The 22,060-nt window shown below is 45.2% G+C and overlaps 1 protein-coding gene across 1 annotated transcript in view; it reads left to right on the forward strand.

The window, feature by feature from the left end:
* Positions 1 to 464: 464 nt before the first annotated feature.
* T265_14408 (hypothetical protein) overlaps positions 465 to 22,060 on the forward strand; it is a gene marked incomplete at both ends in the record, with an annotated part of 52,321 nt that continues 30,725 nt past the window's right edge. The window contains 4 exons of the mRNA XM_009173509.1: positions 465 to 571; positions 3,239 to 3,403; positions 10,357 to 10,569; positions 18,050 to 18,471. Coding sequence (XP_009171773.1) covers positions 536 to 571; positions 3,239 to 3,403; positions 10,357 to 10,569; positions 18,050 to 18,471 — 836 coding nt within the window. The remainder of the gene's footprint in view (positions 572 to 3,238; positions 3,404 to 10,356; positions 10,570 to 18,049; positions 18,472 to 22,060) is intronic.

Below are 22,060 nucleotides of genomic sequence, written 5' to 3' on the forward strand. Positions count from 1 at the left end.
TTCATGACGTCCAAATTGGATTTCACCCTGATCGGGATTGCGTTGGCCACATGTTTACTTTGGGTTAGGTTCTCAATAGTGTTACTCTTTCCAACATTTGTGGTTTATCTTGACCTGAAAACTGCTTCTGAATCTGTCGATTGTCAGAAACTATGAAGCTATGAAAGCTGAGGACACTGCGTGTGAACTCCATTGGGCGCCTACGGATATACAGCAAACTTTCTCCCGAAATGATATCCACCGGAGTAGGACATTTTTTGGCGCAAGATGGCTTAGGTGTGCAATGCTTTCATGATGGCTTTTTGTCGAAAATTCACGAAACTGGATTCGCATAGGCTTGCGCGCACTTCGCGCTCCTCCAGAGCTCCATTAGCTACTATCCTGTATATTTTAGACCACCAATACAATGAATTGTTAGCAGGCTGGTTGATTTAATTAATAGCGACTCTCTCACTCTCCACTTGAAGCGACTTTTCGCTACGAATGTGAACGCTTCTTACCGTTGAGGTCGCGTGTGTTCGTTTTTGTTTGGACCATGGAGTCAAATTCGGATGATACGATTTTGTATGAGGTAAGCTGTTCTGGGATCGAGTAGCATATCAACTACAGGTTAAACCCGGTGATTCGCTATCTGCAATTGCTGCGCAGTTTGGTTATGTTACACCGACGCAACTGGCCCGGATCAATCGACTCTCACTTATTGGTTGTGGACTTCCACCCGTGTTCCCTGGGCAAAAGTTACTGGTCCCCACGTTGAATAGAGGATCTCTCGATGTGAGTTCCATTTTATCCCTTGTATTGTGTGACGTCCTTCGCCTCCTATGAAGACTTCAAAGCCCGTCGTCTCTTAATTCAGGATTACTTAGCAGTTTACGAGAGAACTATAAGTGATGCCAGTTTATTTTAGTGAGACAGTTTTCTACGTTTGGGTTTATTTTCCAATCCCAAAACTATCGCTTTTTCTCCAATTTACAAAACGCTTTCGTTATAGCATACTGATTGGGATAAAGAGAAATTCGTTTTGTCAGCTGTACTTTGTTTGTTATCACCACTGTAGTGATGCGTACCTGCAGGGAACCGTTGCACTCTCGGCAGGTTAGTCCATAAGCGATCACTCCAAATGTTTTTTTTCCAGAGTGCATAACTGAAAGAAATCGTTCACTAGAATTCAGCTCCAAAGGCGGCTGATAGTTTTCGCTCAATCGGTTGATAGGCCTCTACTGTTAAAGATGAAATCTTTGCTTTATTCAGCCAATCGCTTTTTGCCATGCAAAAATAGCGAACTGTGTATACAAGTTTTTCAAGCCGACTGTCGAACGGGCTAAAAACCAGTCCTTAGTCTGCGTTTTTTCGGCTTGACCGGTAAATCTAATAATCCTGTAGTTAAGTTGGTACCCAACGTCAATAGTACACGATAAAGGCTTGATGGATTGTGGAAAACCTGTCATTAGCAAGGAACATGAGAATACTTCGGAGCTAAGACCGAAGCATATGGGCTGTAATATTGCATTGATGTGCCAAATCAGTATGACTGAAATAGCCCTCGAGGACGGTTCCCATGATAATCTCTCTTGGAGTGAGTTGTTATGTATTGTGAAACGCAGAAAGCAAACCTTCTCATACTGGAGGGCAGACCTCTTGATTTGGTTATAAGCCAATGTGCACTTCTACTGCTGGCGAAGCATGCTTTGTTTACGGTATCGCTCCAAAGTTAATCAGGTTAAGCAGGCCCCCAGTAGTATCTGCCAATGCACTCCCATCGGCCTTGGGGCCAACGCCCCAAAAAGTAAGGCCTGTTCTCCATGAGAACTCATCTTTGACAGATCATTGGCAATAAGTAGAGTGGCGCCTGATAATGTTTGCGAGTTCAGACACTTCGGCCCAACTATTCTTTCGGATGACCACAACCCGCCTGAAAAATGCTTGCAGGGTGTTGCTGCAACTGAACTGTGCACTATGGCACAGAGAAGTAATGATATTCAGACGGGTTCGAATTTGTCAGTCTGCCGCCAGATCTATTCTAATTTACGCTCTTGAAATGTGTATGCGTGTCTCGCACACTCCAAATATGTAGATCTCTAACCACTTGTGTTTGGAAAACGTTCTCATAGTGCGTACGTAAGACTGTACAAATTGAAGAGTTTCGCCGTCGATATTTGGCATTGGTTGATTCCCGCGCGGATTCCAACAACATTGATTCCGATGAATTCTGTACGTTCGCCGCCCACATACCGACGTCGTCAGGGGTGTTTTTGCTTTTAGACCACCCCAGGGTCAAGATCATTAGTTGCAGACTCGGTTCGACATTGTTAAGACCACTCATGAACCTCTTGGTATGCAGCTCTGTACGGCCTGCGGCCCCGGGACAAACATTGATTTGACATCCGCCCTAACCTTGTTGACAACCTCCTTCGTTCGGCGGCTGCGGTGTGAGGCATCCAAAAAGCCAATTTGTCCGCGCGAAGGAAATGACCGAATGACAAAGACACCGCGTCACCAACATTCTAAGTGCTCTCTGGTATTGTTTTACACATGTTTGTCGATTGCTGGGAGAGGCAACTTCATGACGTCCAAAGTGGATTTCACCCTGATCGGGATTGCGTTGGCCACATGTTTACTTTGGGTTAGGTTCTCAATAGTCTCTCTCTTTCCAACATTTGTGGTTTATCTTGACCTGAAAACTGCTTCTGAATCTGTCGACTGTCAGAAACTATGAAGCTATGATGAGGACACTGCCACCTGAAAACTGCTTCTGAATCTGTCGACTGTCAGAAACTATGAAGCTATGAAGGCTGAGGACACTGCGTGTGAACTCCATTGGGTGCCTACGGATATACAGCAAACTTTCTCCCGAAATGATATCCACCGGAGTAGGACATTTTTTTGGCGTTAAATGCCTTGGGTGTGCAATGCTTTCATGATGGCTTTTTGTCGAAAATTCACGAAATTGCATTCGCATAGGCTTGCACGCACTTCTCGCTCCTCCAGAGCTCCATTAGCCACTATCCTGTATATTTTAGACTACCAATACAATGAATTGTTAGCAAGCTGGTTGATTTAATTAATAGCGACCCTTCTCTCACTTTCCACTTGAAGCGACTTTTCGCTACGAATGTGAACGCTTCTTACCGTTGAGGTCGCGTGTGTTCGTTTTTGTTTGGACCATGGAGTCAAATTCGGATGATACGATTTTGTATGAGGTAAGCTGTTCTGGGATCGAGTAGCATATCAACTACAGGTTAAACCCGGTGATTCGCTATCTGCAATTGCTGCGCAGTTTGGTTATGTTACACCGACGCAACTGGCCCGGATCAATCGACTCTCACTTATTGGTTGTGGACTTCCACCCGTGTTCCCTGGGCAAAAGTTACTGGTCCCCACGTTGAATAGAGGATCTCTCGATGTGAGTTCCATTTTATCCCTTGTATTGTGTGACGTCCTTCGCCTCCTATGAAGACTTCAAAGCCCGTCGTCTCTTAATTCAGGATTACTTGGCAGTTTACGAGAGAACTATAAGTGGTGCCAGTTTATTTTAGTGAGACAGTTTATTTTCCAATCCCAAAACTATCGTTTATTCTCCGATTTACAAAACGCTTTCGTTATAGCATACTGATTAGGATAAAGAGAAATTCGTTTTGTCAGCTGTACTTTGTTTGTTATCACCACTGTAGTGATGCGTACCTGCAGGGAACCGTTGCACTCTCGGCAGTTTAGTCCATAAGCGATCACTGCAAATGTTTTTTTCCAGAGTGCATAACTGAAAGAAATTGTTCACTAGAATTCAGCTCCAAAGGCGGGTGATAGTTTTCGCTCAATCGGTTGATAGGCCTCTACTGTAAAAGATGAAATCTTTGCTTTATTCAGCCAATCGCTTTTTGCCATGCAAAAATAGCGAACTGTGTATACAAGTTTTTCAAGCCGACTGTCGAACGGGCTAAAAACCAGTCCTTAGTCTGCGTTTTTTCGGCTTGACCGGTAAATCTAATAATCCTGTAGTTAAGTTGGTACCCAACGTCAATAGTACACGATAAATGCTTGATGGGTTGTGGAAAACCCGTCGTTAGCAAGGAACATGAGGATACTTCGGAGCTAAGACTGAAGCACATGGGCTGTAATATTGCATTGATGTGCCAAATCAGTATGACTTAAATAACCCTCGAGGACGGTTCCCATGATAATCTCTCTTGAAGTGAGTTGTTATGTATTGTGAAACGCAGAAAGCAAACCTTCTCATACTGGAGGGCAGACCTCTTGATTTGGTTATAAGCCAATGTGCACTTCTACTGCTGGCGAAGCATGCTTTGTTTTGAGAGAACAGTCTTCAGTTATGAACGCGCTGAAGGGGCAGATGGGTGTCTATCTAGCATGCCATACTACCCTTCTCTCGTGTTTGTTGGTAGCAGCGGATCACAACGATGATCCAAAATCCTTTCCCAACCGAAGCAGTGGGAAAGTTTCAGATGGCGATGATCACGCTAACTAGAGTGCCTGGACAGCAGCTTAGCCCACTATCGTCCTCAAGTGACTCATGTCAACCTCACTTGTTGGATGTCAGAAGAGTCAGAGCAATCCTATCCACTGATGTATTCAAACTAGCTCGGTTTTGACGCTACTATTCGAATTGGTCGGGTAGACATTATTGGTGCAGTAAGTTGACTAGAGTGGGTTTGAAGATCTACCTCTCTTACGTCTGTCTCTGTTCGTTAGAGAACTGTGATTTTATCACCGACCTTGATATAGCACATAGTTTCAATGTGGTAGAGGAAAAATAGTTTGTTCGTTCCCATCACTCTCGTTTGAACAGCCCATCTGGTGTCCTAGTGTAATTATTTTGGTGAGTCCACTTCAAACGGTGCAAGCACTGAGCTCTAATTCTGCTCTTATTAGAACTACCAGCAATGCATATCCTTGGTTTTGTCGGGGTTCGAACTCCGGACCCTGAAATTCGAGGCGAACGTGTTACCATTACTCCGTCAATGCACTCTGAAAGTGGACTTGTCTACACTTGAGCGATGTAATTGGTTTCCCCAGCAACACTGCTGGTTGTTTCAGAAATTCCCAGTCAGGCAGCACCAAGGACGCTTGAAACCGGCTTTCCCTCACAAAGATTGTGCGCGGATGGAAGGTGGACTTTTTAAACGGGAGTAATGTGAACGTGAACTTTACAAATCCCGTGACCACCTTCAACTAAAAAAAATAATTTCCTCATGCATTCAGTGCACGACTAATGCAAACTCAAAGAAACCCATGTTCTGAGATACTGCTGGGCTGTCCAGTCATAGACATGAGCGTGTCAATGTCCAAACCATGGACGTCGTCAACCACCCGAGGGGAACTCACTTGAGAACTGTGTGGTTTGTTTATTTCCAGTCGGGGTCACTGTGGAAAACCCTACAGACACAGTATCGCTAGGACAGAACTCGAACCTACAAAAATCAAACTCAACCACTCACCCGGGCATCATATCTACGTAGGGTAGAAAACAAATTTGTCGTTCAGATATGGAATTCAAGCTCTCTGTAACAAAATAAAAACGAAGTCGTGTGAAGCACCACAAACTGAGCAATATGCAAATTTTCCCGTGTATTTGTTTACGATGAATCGATGGTTGTTTCGGAATTTTCGCCCCCTAATTTAGTAAAGGCAGTTCATTTGGTGACAAANAATGGGAACTGGGAATTCCGATCAACTGTGTCACAGGTGTCTTACTTCGTTCGATGTGCACAACTTTTCGCACTTGCTTTAATCTGTCGTAGACAAACATTGTATGCTAGCTTGGTGGTTGGATGTGAGCACATCGATATAGATAGATAGACGTCTTGGTTGCCTGGAGAATTTCACAATCAGATGAAAACTAAGCTGAGCAATGCTACCGAATCCATCGTTTGGTTTGATCGATAACCATCCGGTTGGGATTTCCGTCCGTGGGATGAAGCACGTGACCAAACTCATACGACTTATGAAACTTGTTTGACAGAGGCTTACTCTCCGGATTTTCTGCTGGATCCGGCGTAGAGAATAACGAATTACGTTGGCACACTACTCACCGTATTCTGGATACGAACATAGATATGCCTCGCAAAATGCTTTTATTTACAGTTCTATTGCAACAATATGCCCTTTTGAATAACCGACCACATCTTGCCATATCATAGGTCGGTTGATACCGCAATATTAAGCTTGTTGCCCATTTAGGTTTTCATCGTCTTTAGGAATTCCCTGCACACGATGAAAACCTTCAGATCTTCTTAGTGAGGAAACATAAGTGACCATCAATTAGTAGTCAGATGACACCTAGTTGGAACAGAGATTACTGGTGAAGTCAAACTCACTGGCAGCACAAACTGATCAGCGGAGGCGTGGCAAAAGGCGGAAACGAATAACCTAGTAAGCGTGCCCTGTGAGTCCCAGTTAGGATATATTTGCTCTTATGACTGGTATTTCCGGGGCCTTTGTAACATACCCAGGTATACATAGCAATGGTGTCCAACATTCCTATGAATCAGTGCACAATGGGTGTTGTGTTTCGTCAGCATACGTACAAAATCCGCATTTATACCTACGTTTTGTTATGAGACGAGTAAACGGCCTACTTCAGACCATAGACCTTCCGGTCAGTAAGTGATCCTTAGTCGACTGATCGAACTAATCAACACGATACTTCAATCATTGGTTAACGTGGATGATCGATTCGCTTACGCGCATCAGACCGTCTGTGCTATTTTTGAGTTGCAAGATATGCTAATGTTCACAACGCCTCTTTTCTTTGAATCAAGCCTTCTGTGTACTTCTTCTTAGAAGGATCCCGGTCATGTCGCCTGATTGGTAGCCGGGGAGTTTAGAGTTCAGAAGTGAAAGAAACCTTAGCGTGTTTTCCCGCAGCTGCTTGGATAATTCCAGTGGTCTAACAACGTAGTAAGGTAAAACCATCATTGTCTGAGTTTTTTGTTTGCATAATTTGGTTGATGTGGGTGACCTGCGGCACGATGACGTTGCTTCCAGCTACCGTTTCGTACAAAAGGTGGCCCACGTGCCTTTTGATGACTACATACATCCGTCTAGGCTCGAAGTCGTGAAAGTTTGGTACCTGAACCCGACAGCGGTTAAATAGCCCTCACACTTATAAATTCATCTCACTTTTGTTTGGTGTGATTGCAAATCGACGCAGCTAGTTCGTACTCGTCGTGTCAGAAAAGACTTCATCCACGTTTAAGTGAATCCGTTCTTAAAAAGTGTCCGAAAATTGGTGCCTAAAATTCCGCTTAGCTTCCATTCCCCTTCCGTGTCTGTGGTGCCAACATACGACTACACACATCCGTCTAGGCTCGCAGTCGTGAAAGTTTGGTACGTGAACCCCAGGCAGCGGTTAAATAGCCCTCACACTTATGAATTCATCTCACTTTTGTCTATCTCACTTTTGTTTGGTGTGATTGCAAATCGACGCAGCTAGTTCGTACTCGTCGTGTCAGAAAAGACTTCATCCACGTTTAAGTGAATCCGTTCTTAAAAAGTGTCCGAAAATTGGTGCCTAAAATTCCGCTTAGCTTCCATTCCCCTTCCGTGTCTGTGGTGCCAACATATTCTGGCGCCTTATCATTGGACTGGTGAGCAGTGACTGAAAATGTACTTCAGCCGAAGTGGACCAAGTGTGTTATCCAGAGATATCAAGACCTTTGTGTTTGAAAATCATAGAACTTAACTGGTTGGGGAAGTCGAAATAACATCTGACCCTTTGGAGCATGAATCCACAATAACAGGAAAGTAAAGTTTGTGGGCGGGTCCAGTGAAATCAATCTGAGTGTCTTGGTCATTCACAAGCCCTGGGAATGTATAGCGACTTGTTGCCAGTAGGTAGTAGGCTAACCTTTACTCGTAAAAGTGTAAAACCTAGAAACACGTAGTAAGAGTGAAAAACGCAACTAAAATTGCACTTAAACCAACTGTCTCTTGCATGTCGGTCGGGGGTTCTGTCAGCTTGGGTACCAAGGTCGTCCGCTCTACTTCTCGGTGGTGCATTTTAACTTCAAACGTGATTCGCCTCGTCTCTCTGTGTCTTTGAGTGCCACTGGGGAGCCCCAGATGTGATTTTCACAGTAGACTAGATGTTTCTGTTATCCAGACACCCAAAAGGTATTGTCGTAAACCGATTTGGAATAAAGAGAGATCTGGTGATCCTTGAAAGTGTTCTGTCTAAGCTCACTCAGTGCAAAATAAAACGGAGTTGGACTCAAACAAACGACATCCTGGTTACCGGAAAGATACCAGGGTTGATGACTGGTACGAGCTATTAATCCCATAAGCAGAGGCGTAGTGAATCATATGGCAAGCTCAGGTGCATAAAAATGAGACAGCAGGCACCCTCGAACGCTTAGTTGGATGAGCACCCGTTCGGTTAACGGGAAGCCGTGGTTCGAGCATACCGTGGGGCCTATCTTGAATGTGTGCTCGAACTTTGCAACTCTAAGGTTTCCCAGAACAATGTACTCGGCATGGATCTCCGGTGTCTTGGGTTCCCAATCATTAGACATACTAGGTTTAATTTAATCCGAAACGTCAAAAACCTCTGCTTCCATTCTAAAATGCCCCTGATTTGTTGTATCAGCTGTTCCAAGTATTTTTTTGTTCTTCTAGTGGGCTACTCACAACAGTGGTGTCGTCCATGTGTGCCACTGTCCAAGATGATTTACTGGGTATTGTATTCATTGTTAGTTGGCAAGTGCTCGGCGCCCACTTGTTATCTGTTTTAATAATCGGACGTATCCATCCGATGAATCCCTTAAAAAATAGCCTTACTGATTTCGCCAGAAAAAAGGCACTCCGGAGCTGGCAATAATCTACTGAGGTGATACTGTTTGAAGCAGTTGTATCAGAGCACCCATATATTGAAAGTAATCTGGCTCGTCAGCTAAGAGCTCCGTCGTAAATTACCAGATGGGTTCTCTTGGATGGGAATCGGTTTCTTTTTTGATCGTACAAGACACAGTTCGTGCAAACTAAACAACGATTTGAACAAACGCCGGGACTAGAATTACAACAAGAAGTAAACTGACGATAAAACTTACCGATCGAAGTTATTGGTTGTGCGAGGCTCTCCGGCCTCTCGGATCTTATTTGTAGCTCTCGCAGGAAAATGCAACCTCTTTGTGATATTGTAGCTTAGAGAACTTTATCTGTAACATGATTTATTGGCGTACTTTTTTGAGAGTTGTGTGTGTACCTTGGAAAGTCCAGTTTAGCGTGTGAATTTGTTAACTAGCCTCGATCGAATGTGATTGGAGTTGTTCGTGTTGGGGTGTATTTTTAACTGACCATCGTCCAGGCTAAGCGGTTATCACTAATATGAGAAGAAGTCTGGACCAACTACTTCCTAGATTGAATTCAATGCTTTTACGAAAATACTTGAATCCGCTACTGGCTTTGGGCGAGAGGATCGTTAAAGTGTTTAGTTTTCCTGCGATGATGTAGATCAGTTTTGCAATTCAATTTTAGGTAAACAAAACCCCTTATTTTCTCGACGACGATGATAATAAAGAAAAACGATACCAGTATGCTTAGGTGTCTTCAGTTTCGTCGATTCTACCCATCCTTTCTCGGGAGTAAGCATCAATAAGTTAAGTAAATAGGCAACGGTCTGCATTAAAGTGCTCTTCTTCTCATCGCTTTCAGTAACGTTTCCAACAGCTGCTGCGTTCCAAATGTCTGGTGCAACGTGCAATTCTCTGGTCGAGTACGGTACTCCCTCACAAGTGCGAACTTGAAAAAGCCAACCACTTTTTCTCTTACTAGACGGATGGTTGTACTCTAGAGAGTTCAATGTCCGGGCTGTTAAAACTACCACGTACAGCCGCGCGGTTGTCTTCGATAGAGTATCTTTGTAGTAGGGGCTTTTTCGGTGAGGAACTTGTTGTAACTCATGCGTGAAGTTTGAAATTATCTCTGGATCTTATGCCCTGTTCACTACCGATTGAGAATCCCACTACCATTGATTTAGGTTGAATTTATTCTCCACAGCCAACGAAAGTTGGTCCTTTATGAAGATGCATCTGTTGAAGCGTTATAGTATAAACTATATGCGGATTGCGGATGAAGCTTTTCCGTACCAGCCCCTTTTTTGTATGGCTCGTGAGTACACAACCGTGAGAAAGGCACGCTCACGGCTAAACTTAGTTAACCCTTCCGAAGGGAGCCCACCTCTAAGAGTAACACGGTTAATGCTGGTCTCGGGAAGGGGGTGGGTGGCGGCTTTTAAAACTCGTAATAACGTCTTCTAGGTTATCTTGTTCCATGAAGTACCTGTGTCACACACATACACACATCCTACACGTTTGTTAACCTGGTTGTACCATCTGATTGCAGCCTCTGAAGATACGTCGGGCTCCTGGAACAGCACTTCGAGTCCGGGCTTCAACCACTATCCAAACTTTTCAGCACTCCTCTGAATGCGATTTTAACGTTAATCCGAATTTCTACTCCCAGACACTTCGAACGAACTCGGATTCTTCTCGGATAGATGAGGAGTACGAGCGGCAGTTTGTCAAGGTCCCTGTGCAACGCCTTCTTTCAGATGGCGTGAGTGTTTTCGCTTTAGTTTTTCTCCCGCCCATATAAAGTCCCTTTTTTCAAGTTGATTCTCTAAATGTTTTTCCCAACCATAATATGTCCCACTAGGTGTGATCCTCTGGCAATTGCTGCATTACTGCCGTTAACCGCGGTTAGTTTTAAGCATAACTGCAAGAAGTGTACGTTGTGTTAATATTTCTGCTGCCGAATTTGTTTTCCAAGGATACAATTTCAAACATACCACTGTTGAACTTATGTGACGAGCATCGAATTTACTAGGTATAATGTTTTAATCACAGACAACGGCTACATCTACTGTTTTCACTGGACGACAGCAAGTTACAGGATAAACAATGTTCATGATGGTAGATATTTAGTCGACTCAACTGAGCGCTAGTGGTCAAAGTATTCAGATATCCTGATTCGGCCCAATAGGTCAATGAATATTGTCTGCAAACCTTATTCCGTATCCATTAGGTGTATCGCCAGGAAGTTTCCTCAAGTGAAAAGATCTAGCTGGGCAGCATCACATATAATCGTCCGGTCGATCGACTCACGTGGCCGTGTTTCAAGCCTCGCAACCCAAGTTGTCTGTTAGCGAGTCGCAGAAAGTCGTCGGTTAAAAGTCAGATACACTAAACAACCTATCGTATGTTCACATCTCCGTGGGACCATGCATTTGAACGTGCTTGAACGGTGTTTACTTGTAAAAGCTGGAACTCCGTTCTAGTCAGGTTCCTGAAGGGCCAATGGGGAGCAGTCCGACAAAGAACAGCTAATCATCGTACCGTGAGAAGTCGTATTACAAGGTAGCCTGGAGCTGAAGTCGTACTGTCTTTTGCGAAGGGAGTGTGAAGGCGATAAAGAGTTTCCTTCAGGCTACCAGCACCTCTATATTTATGGAACCAGCAGTGCTGCCTTCCTCTGAGCAAGGATGGGTTAGAAAGGGCCAGTTCTGAAAACCGTACAACTCGATTGCCCAACGGTTGACCGTGAATAATCAGTACGGTCGGAAGGTATCGTCTGTGCGCAACCGCATTAGGAGTTAAACACTTACGCCGTACTCCCTGTGACCTCGGACTAGCCCATCCCTACTGCAGTCGAGCAAGTCAGACTATTGAGTTGTTGACTCCAAGAACAGTCCCTCAAGAAAACTCTAATATCTACCGCCTCGCTGTCCATATTTTTCACTCAGAGGCTAGGAGGGGCGTCCACGAACGAAATCCTATATCCTCCGTGCTGCCTTCCTCTGAGCAAGGATGGGTTAGAAAGGGCCAGTTCTGAAAACCGTACAACTCGATTGCCCAACGGTTGACCGTGAATAATCAGTACGGTCGGAAGGTATCGTCTGTGCGCAACCGCATTAGGAGCCAAACACTTACGCCGTACTCCCTGTGACCTCGGACTAGCCCATCCCTACTGCAGTCGAGCAAGTCAGACTAGTTGTTGGTTGACTCCCGGAACAGTCTCTCAAGAAAACTCTAATATCCACCGCCTCGCTGTCCAGACTTTTCACTCAGAGGCTAGGAGGGATGTCCACGAACAAGACCCTATATCCTCCTTTATCCTTGAGGACCATTTTATGTAAAAAGTCCAACCAAATCTCTTTTTTCGGTCTGGGCCCTCACCCACACCCCCTCCACACCCATCGTATGGTGCACAACAGTCAACCGATCTGCCAATCCTATAGTCATTGTTCCGTGTCTAGACGCATTCAAACCTTGCTAAACTTCAAAGACCCGATTCTTATTGCAGCCTCTAATGTCCGTAATTCATGCCGAATTGAGCAACTGACATCTCTTGGTGAAACCCTGTTTCTTTTCCGATGTCTGTTGGTGTCCGAAAAATGCAAGCCAGATCCAACTTCGGTTGTGCACCTCAAACCGCTTAGCATGAGCTGAGATGTTCCACATTTCACTCTTCGGTTATCTGGCGATCCTAACCCAAGCCCTGGTTTGTGGTAGTTGCTTGTGTGGTAGTTGCACTTAATCTCAAAGGTGAAAGTGCATTACTGGGCTGGGTCCCAGTTGACCTGGCTGTAAAGCTACTGGAAACGCAAAGCCATGCTGATGATGAAGATTGGTCGGAAGTTGAATGTACGCGACTTAAAAATGCCTTAAAAAGCTATGTTTTCAGAGAGAACGCTGGTGGATTTTGAAGGCCCAGACAATGAGAAGGTTTTGGCTGCTGGCAGAATCGAGACCCAGTTGATTCGGTCAACCAGTTAAAAGAAAACAAGTGTCAGCGAAATGCTGTCCGGAAGAGACGGAACGGCTGTTCACTCACAAAATCTTCGTCTTGAGCGATGGGCTGAATACTTCAAAGAACATTCCAGCTGGTCTCCTTCAACAAAACCACCGGAGGAACCCATCGGGAGTGAATGGTACATGTACAACAGTCCGCGTCAGCGATTCGAATCCACCATTACATATCACACCTTCCAAGCGAAATGGCCCAGGCCCAGAGCATTTGGCATCCAGACACCTCCCACTTGAGGACGCTGCTTTAATCTCATTTGTGACGGCTCAGGGGGGAGCTGTCGGATGTCGGTCCACCTCTGACGCAGTGAGAATCTTGTGGGATTTGTTGCCCTTATAAGGTTTATCACGGCTCTCCGGGGTTCCATGCGGCGTGGTTCCACTGTGCTGTCTGAAGTTGAATCGCTTGACGTAGCCGTGCATGTGAGCTGATTTGCGCCGTATGCTTGACGTAGTATTTGACCCTGCGTCCACCACTGACATCATTCACCTCTGTGTGACTGTTGTGGTGTCTCTCCTGATGGTCCCTTCCTCGTGACTTTCCAGATAGCAGTAAAACGATCTGCCCGACTATGAGACTGTAGATTGAAGAGTGGAAACTGTGGCTGCAACATCGCCAAATTGGACTGAACTGAGAAGGTTGTCGGTACCCGACGCCACAAACTGAAAGCCGCTACTTCGCGTACGTTCCCACTGGTCTCCGATTTGGCTGTACTGACCATAAACTAGTCAGAATTTGGTGTTCCGGTGAACGTATTGCGGCCATCTTCAGTCGTTTCGTTACAAACACGATTTGGGGTTGATCCAAGGGTTGAAGTTCATTAATTCAATCCGGGCGAAGGTGATCGAGGCTTATGTATTTAATGAGGTGGTAGGCGCCAGCTTGAGGCTTCCACCAGACGTATTACGAACGACACACCTTGTGTTCCATTGGTGGCCTTCGAATTCCGTTCCAGGTTCGTTTTGAAATCACAGTGAGGAAAAAATCGTTAAGCTGTAGCATCCTTTCAGTGCCTACTTCCCATGCTACCAGAAGGAAACACAAGGGCTGGGATGCTGCCAGGTTTCCCAAGCCTAAACATGGGAAGTCGAGATACAGGGGTCTGGTTCGAACCACGGGCCTTCTGATTCGCGCTCTAACGATTAAGCCATCTCTCCCTTAATCAGAATGAAGCCAGAACCGGCGTGCCATTGATACACACTGTGACGAATTTCCGTCGGCCGGGTAGTTTCATCCTGAATATTGCGACCATGGTCTCTGCCCGCTTCCTTTTATCGGGCCGATGCTTAGGCCAGCTACTGAAGTTAGCTCTCAGTATTTTCTTGGTGGCCTTTTCGACTGCGCTTGCTGCACCTGTGGTTACGGTAGGGGCAGGGGCGTGAAGTGTCATTCATCACAAAACTAACAGGTTTTTTCCTCGATGTCCTTTTGAAATTTGATTATCTTTTGGAAGTTACTTTGCATACTATGTCAGGCTAAGAGGACTGGACTAGTCGTTGCAGCATCAGCCTTGAGTTTCATAAGATGTTGACATTCAGTGATAAGTTCCTGAAATGTTACTTCTTGATTCTGTTCAATTCGATTAAGTAACTCGGTTGAAAATCTACTTTGTGTGGCGATTGAAGACCACCCATGCAAATGAGATGATTGAATTGTTGCTGAGCTTGAAATACTCGCATTATTCGTTGACCTCACCGACCTACGTGATGATATCCTCATTCTACTTGTTGGTAACTTCGAGACACTGATAACGAATACTGAACAAGGAACTCTGCTTGCCGAAAATTTAGGTCAGGATCTCGATCGTACTTGCGAAACGAAGGTTATGGCGGAGTTTGGGGAGAACCGATCATGTGCAGATGTCCCCAGTTTACGAAATTTCCACATATCATCAAACTGAGCAAAGTCCGCTTGAAAAGTCCCCATACTTTTTGAGACAGCTTTTAAAAGTTCGTTCAGATTCAGTTTCCAGATGGAATTCAATAATCAAGTGGACAGCAGCATCTTTCAAATTAGTTGGAGGCCCAACTGTTTTGTCGTATTCACCGACACATCGCTCGTCAGACAGTCAACAAGCTTCATTTGAGCTTCTTCGAACCGCATCTGTCGCTGTTTTAAATTACTTTCAGTTGCTCTGCTGAAATTGACATTATGGGTTTGGGTTGTCGCCGGTTGTTGTGTACTGTGAACGATGGTGCAACGTCCATGTCAGTTCTTGGCTTCCTGCTCCCCCACTATGGTATGTCTTCGTGAGGGGATGAAAAGGGCAGCGCCTAAACGCTCGATTCTGATTATCTGATATTCTGATCAATCAGTGCGTGTTTTCGTTTAGACTCTAGTCCGCACGTGATACATCCGTCCAGTTGACGTTGTATTCGTTTATCCAGAACCGGTGGCCTCTGGACATAATAGGAGATGACACTGGGAGATATAGTTCAACCGCAGTCAGTGGCGTATCTGTTCAGTTCTCCAACTAGCTGAATACGCCATCGCCCCCACTGCTTGACAGTATCTCTTGCACTGTTTCACTTTTTGGTGGTCGAATCTGTGTAATCTTGAACCAAAGTACCTTTAGTACATGGTTTACAGCTGGTAAACTGAACTGAACATATGATCCTTCCCACTCACATTGGAGCTTGAGCGGTTCCTTCGAGTCAGTGGTACTGTTAGTCAACCAAACGGCATCTGCGGTTTGAACCAGGGTGGCAAATGTCTTCTTGTCATATTGGTTCTTTTAGTATCGTTGTGCGGTCTCGAGAAAGCTCCGCTTGTTGAGGGTGGAGCTTCCCACATTTGTGAAGGGCGATTCATAGCAAGCGTCCAAGCTCTGAATAGCATAGGTACTCGCATTTAACTGGGTAGCTTGATTTTACGCCTTGTCAACTTGAAAACGCTGTGATCGATGAATTTCTTGACCGAACTCTTATGGAAAAAGCTATCTTGCCACCTTGACATATTGGTCCCACGTGCTCGAGTTCCTTTGAGTAGATACCATCGGGAGGGCCTTGATGGATCTGCTCATCCGTTCAGCGGGCCAATTACACATATGGATTTCGTCGATCTCCAGAACGTTGCATACTTTGTGCACGGAAGTTTTTTTTCAATGTTTGAATCGCGACCAGAATGCAGTTCACTGGATGCATTGAGGCGACAAATCAATCCTATTTACCACATTGGTTGCGTTCACCTGACAAACTGGTAACTTCTTGCACTATTTAGTGAAATACTCCACAAGTATCGGTCTGTACTCGTTCCCTCTGGGTGTTTTTCCTACCGTTCTTATGATATCACCACACCATTTCATTCGGATTGCTGGTTTTCACTGTTTCTTTCGGCCCGTTGGATTGTTGAGGTGCACACATGTTTGACATGAGGCGCAATGATTGACCACATTTTGTTTTTTATTTGGTTGTCAGTAGCACGTGTGTTTGGTGCGTTCTAGTTTGTCTATACCAGCATGTTCCAGTTCTTCCACTGCTTTTAGATTCACGCAGTGACTAGCTTTTTATGGCACAACAAGCCAGGTCGTGTAGAGAGGTCTTTGCCTTAACCGTTATCAGCTGATCCCGGAGCGTTCGGGTGCTTAACGATCCTTAGTTGGTACCTCCCATCTTCTTGGTATTTGGTCGATTGACTCCACTCCTCATCGTCACGGAAAGCCTTCAGTTTTGTTGCAGATATCGTCACTTCGCAATTTACAGTTTCACTGTTCATTATCATCACCTACTGTCTTACATGTGGGACCGTTTCCATATGTCACCCCTAAAGCAATAGGTCGTGTGCCTGAGACATGATTAAAAAGCGTACAAATCAATCCGAATGAAATAAGTCAGCATCAGCATTGTTGATGATATCAACGCTATGATGTGATAATTACCGATTAAACCTGTGTTAATGACCTGGGGTATTTTCCTTGCGGTACTTCCTCTTCAGATCGTCTATTCTGGTTGATTTATTTTTCCAGTGTGAAGATAACTCGTGCTACCAAACGGGTCAGTCCAACTCAGATGTTGTTTTTGGCCTCGGGAACTATAGACACTATCGACAATGCGGTAAATATCCTATTTCGGGTGTTGGTGTGGACTCACCAAAATGATTGCGTGAGGACAGGAGGACGATTGTTCAAACGAAATATCATATTATTTTTCCGCGGGATCCTTTGTACTGAAGTCAACTTATCATTCTGCGGGGTTCTATCAACTGTCCGTCGCTTGTTCTATAAAACGTTAACAAATAATTTCAACGATGTGAACCATCTTTTTCAGGGACTACTGTCCAAGTTGAACCTATTTCTTCGTGGTAAGCTACCCATTTAGGCCAACTAAGCAAATGCAAACTCGGACTCCACTGGGGTGGACAGATAACAGATAGGTTTTGGAGAAACTGTGGGAACAACAGGCTAGTAGTTTGGTTGAGAATCTGAATTTCTGCTGGTGCTGTAAATTCACCAGATATGAGAGTTGGAGTGTATTAGAAATCATTTAAAGGAGTTATCAGGGACTGATAACCAGAATCGTGAATTTTCAGGGGACAGTTCTGTTTTCTTGGTCTGCCGAGAAGCGAGATGCTTAGGGGTGGAAGGAGCCCGGAAATGCTTGCTGTAGTGGTCAGAGAAAACATTCTGATTACTGGATGAATGAGAGCCTCACTAACTAACTCAGTAGGTCACCAGTGAAGCGAATCAAAGCACTTGGATGTGGAGATACTCCTTTCACGTTGGCCTAAACTCTAAAATCAAAGGTGCAATAAAGCACGTTGTTTGGCAATGGACACAGGTAGTGCTGCTCGAATTCGGTGTCGCTCAAATGGGAGGGGGTTACTAAGAATTCATGGATGAACTTAACAATGCATTTGCGGGACTTGGAAAGTTAGCTTCCCTACAGAGTCTTATACATCAGTTAGGTTTCACTTTTTGACTTACTATGTTGGCTTCGGATGGTCAGAAGTCTTGAATCACAAGTTGACGCCTCGCTTCAAACGTTCTATCATCGAAGCATTACAAAGTACACCCAGGATTCTAATAAATTCAATCTCTCCAGTAGACCTCATTCGATAAGCAACGATAAAAACGCCTTTACTGGCAACCGTGGACGTTCCTCACAAGTTAGGAGCATTGTGCTTGCGTAGCTCGGTGATCGTTTTTTGTGGTCACCCTACGGTAAAATCCTTTTTTTTCGTTCAATTTTTTCCCGTCAGAAACTGGTTGACGGTATCCTCCTAATCACCCCAGATGCCCTATGTTTTTGACGCTGCGCAGTTGGCGCTCGCACAGAGGCGTGCCTATCTGGCCCAGCACCCATCCTTATCTTCTACTGAGAACAGTCCTCACCATAAACTGGTTGACGGTATCCTCCTAATCACCCCAGATGCCCTATGTTTTGACGCTGCGCAGTTGGCGCTCGCACAGAGGCGTGCCTATCTGGCCCAGCACCCATCCTTATCTTCTACTGAGAACAGTCCTCACCATCGTGGTGCCACTGGCGATTCCTCAACCGCCACGGCCACCACTACTCCTTCCAGGCCTTCCACTCCGGAAATCACAACGAACATTCCAAAGGAGTTGATGGACTTGGGTCTGTGTATACCACTTTCAGCGATATCCTCCATGACGACCTTGAAGAATTTTGTTCAACGTCGTTCGAGCACTCAATAGTGAGCGTGTATTTAGTTCTTTTGTCTTAAAAATTCTGCATTCACAATCGATCTCTTATCCCTTGTTGAAGTGTCTTAGTTTTTGCTGTGTGCTGTGCAAAGTTCTAGCAGCCTGCCTGAGATCCCTAGATTAGGATGTTTAAGTGTCACGTCTGTTATTGTAGTTTTCATTTAAACAATACCCTGATGGCTTAGCGTCTTGCGCTAAACTTCTTCCTGATTGGATTACGTTGACGGTGTGAAAAGTCGCTGTGAAGTGACGTAAATTTCTGGTCTGATGCTTCCATATCCCTCTATGAAGGAATAAAAGCGCCCATGTCGCACCAGAAAAGTCTGTGGTGCGGCAGAGTCCGTCCCAAAGAGAATGAACTTTACCTCTTCGTGACCCTCCGAGCTATATTAGATGCTTTCAGTGTGACACCTCAGAGTCTGTCGTGCCAGGTCGGTCCATTGATATGGACCAGATTAAGTCTTCTGATCTTCCATGTTGGGGGTTGGAATAGCGACCGCAACACGTTCCTTGAAATCTACACTAATATGGCGCTCGCGTGCTAGCCACCGTTTCACTTCGGTCAGGACTTTGAGCCAAAGGCTTCCGTTAAGGGCTGTGGTTGTTCTTTTGTTTAAGTTTAGGGCCCCTGACAATACCTCCGCGCACAAAGTTCCGCAAACTCTACCGCCATAAATTAGTCCCAGGTTGGGTATTTCACACCGTTTTTTTATTCTCTTGAATTAGTTCCGGAGATTCTTTAGTAATTGCATTTGTAGTTCACCATCAGTCCCTTCTGGGGGTTGGGGTTTGAATCCCTACCCTTAGTTGTCGTTCTCTACGAGCTCAGGTATCCTCACAGCCTCCGCTACCTCTCACTACTATCCCCGTCAAAAAACCACCGGTTTGCTTCCGGACTTTCAACTTGACCAGTAGTTGCACGTACTGAGAGCACGACAAGTTTACTGAAAAACAGATGGGTCAAAAGTATATGAAATCTCAGGGCCATTTGTGCTTTACCTCAGCTCACGCTAAGGCCGTAGATACTTTGCGATGTGTAGAATATGGCCACCTACCTCCGGGCGGTTTCTAGGAATCCCACTCATGAAACCCAGCTGAACTCGACGCAGTTCGGCTGTTAAGGCACGGGACTGGCGTGTCCATGGTTCAAACCCAATCTGGGCTTTTCGGTTACTCCTGTTCAGGCTTGAGCAGTGCCTCAGTCCTCATGCTTCTTTCGAGGTGAACGACGGCTATTCACTGACTCGACACGCAACGCTGGGAAAGTTTCGCTTGGGGAATTGGGCTTCCTATTTCCTCTAAGTTTTCCTCTGGAATTCGGTGTTCATACCAATCCCGCAGCTATGAGTAGTTTCTTTCCACTTCGGTCACAATGTGAAAGTTTCTTTCTGTCCTCATTGAAATACTTGCCACCTCTCATTGCCATTCTCATTTTCCTATCTGCTTCTTGGATATCCTACAGCTTGATTTATATTCAGCTTTTTTAAGTTGGTCATCGTCGTCAAGACGTGCTTTTTGATTTGGGAGCTCCAGGCTGTCTTAATGAGTTTGTTTATTACCAGGATCCCATGAGTTTTGTGCCAAAATTTTTCAGTTCCCTCACTAAATTACTTTATTTTCGGTGTTGAGAATAGACTAATTTATCCTTTCCTTCCATCGTTATGTTGGTTAAAATGTCTTGGCCTACTGCTTCGTTTGTAGCGCTTCTTGTGTTCACTCTTAATCAATCCATGGAGTAGAGCTCCAAGCTTTTTGTATCAGGAGTGTACACAGTGTTATCTATTCGACTTTGTCATCTCCACTCGAATTATTCAGACGTCTCACGTGACCCGTCAACGCGAATTGGTTGGGAAGATTCACATGTTGATTCTTCCCTCACTGTTACTATTTCCATTGTATCCCCCTTTTCTCGCGCTCGACTGAGTGTGCTAGGTTTTCATTCGTCACAAAGACCTTATGGCGGTGTGATGCTTACAGCGTCTCTCATACTAGGTTGGTCAATGACTAGAGGTCTGACTAGTACAGTCCTTTGTCCTTCAGTCTGGGGATTGAAGTATGCGTGGTGGACTGTTCCGTAGAAATATATGGTGGTCTGACGCCAACCGTTGCTGCTTTGCGTTAGGCTTTTAAATCAAAGGTTTCGATCGATGATTCTACTCATTCTCCCCTCCAGGTCTAAGCGCCATGGGAGCATCCCAGTTCACGTGAAACCATAAATTGCCACGTCAGTCATCGCGTGGGGCCACCAACTGGGTCACCTCACTTGCTATATACAGCAATCGGGTTAGTAAAAACGGTCTATCCTTGACGCCCGCCCCACTTTTTCGCCATTACTGTTAGGTGGCGTGGCTCAATTACTGTCTGTCGCTAGTTCTGGGGAACCTTTGTGGATTCAGAACACACAATTGTTCGTTGCTGCTCCTCGTCGCGCCCATAGGATCACACTTCGCCTGGCCAATGAGAAGCTGGTGGACCTTAATGAGAGATACTGTTTGCAATCCTGCAAGGTGCTGAACGCGCCGCTGTTGTAACCGTACGGTCAACTGGATCTCGAGCGATGGTGGAAGCTCAGGCACCTGTTCTTCCTGGTTGATAGCACAGTACAACTCGACGAACTTTCAAGATTCAGTTGCAATAGAGAATTAGCGCAAACCGAGAAGCTTCGTAGATCCAGAAAGCTAACAAGATGGAGGCGAGAAACTCTGTGAATATGCGTATACTGTTCTAGGTGATACTCGCTAACCCAGAGGATGTTTCAGCTAGTGAAAAAAACACTAATAACAACGGTCTAAATAGTTCAGTCGAGCACTTTCAAGGACAATTCAACTGGCCACCTGCTCAGCTTGATTCCCGATCCGCAACGCGGCCCTAAACAGTGAACTTCGAACCCTCGGAAGTAAGCGAATGCCTTTTGTCCCTCAAGCGTCACCGAGCTCCTGGTTCTGACGAACTGCCGCCCACTGTGTTCAAAGATAGAGGTGAAATTCTCAGTTAGTGGTTACCCAACTTATTTTCCGGTGTCTGGGCGAAATGGACCGGCTCAACTAACTAGGATGACTCAATAATGGCGCCCATTTGTAAAAAGGGTGTTTCAGTGAATATCTCTTGTGTGCTGTGTGAGTGCGTGAGAGTGTAGGAGGAACTGTCTAGAAGTTTTCCCACAAGAACATGTCCGACGAGGATGTGTACTCTCTGCATTCGTGTGTAATTTTGTCATTGATGAGATAACGAAGCGAACACTGGATGACCTCTCCGGGTGCTCAACTTTTTTCGAGCTAGGTCCTTCTTGATCTAGAGTATGCAGACAACATCATTCTAATTTTTGAAAATGAGCAGGATGCGCAAGCACTACTGAAGGACCTCACGAATGTCTTCCATTCCTTCGGCGTATGAATCGCATCCACAAAGTACCAAACCGTACTGCGGGACATACAGTCTTCGAACATGTCCCTAAGAATTTCAGTAATGACCTTGGAATTTTTGATCATCATCATCATTTTCAGCTGTAATAACCGCGTACTCGTCGTACAGTGGTTGTAGCTGCCGCAGTTTCGTCCACCGAGGATTGGGGGGGGGTAG

This window comes from Opisthorchis viverrini, assembly GCF_000715545.1.
Source record: "Opisthorchis viverrini unplaced genomic scaffold opera_v5_190, whole genome shotgun sequence".
In the NCBI taxonomy this organism is placed as follows: Eukaryota; Metazoa; Platyhelminthes; class Trematoda; order Opisthorchiida; family Opisthorchiidae; genus Opisthorchis; species Opisthorchis viverrini.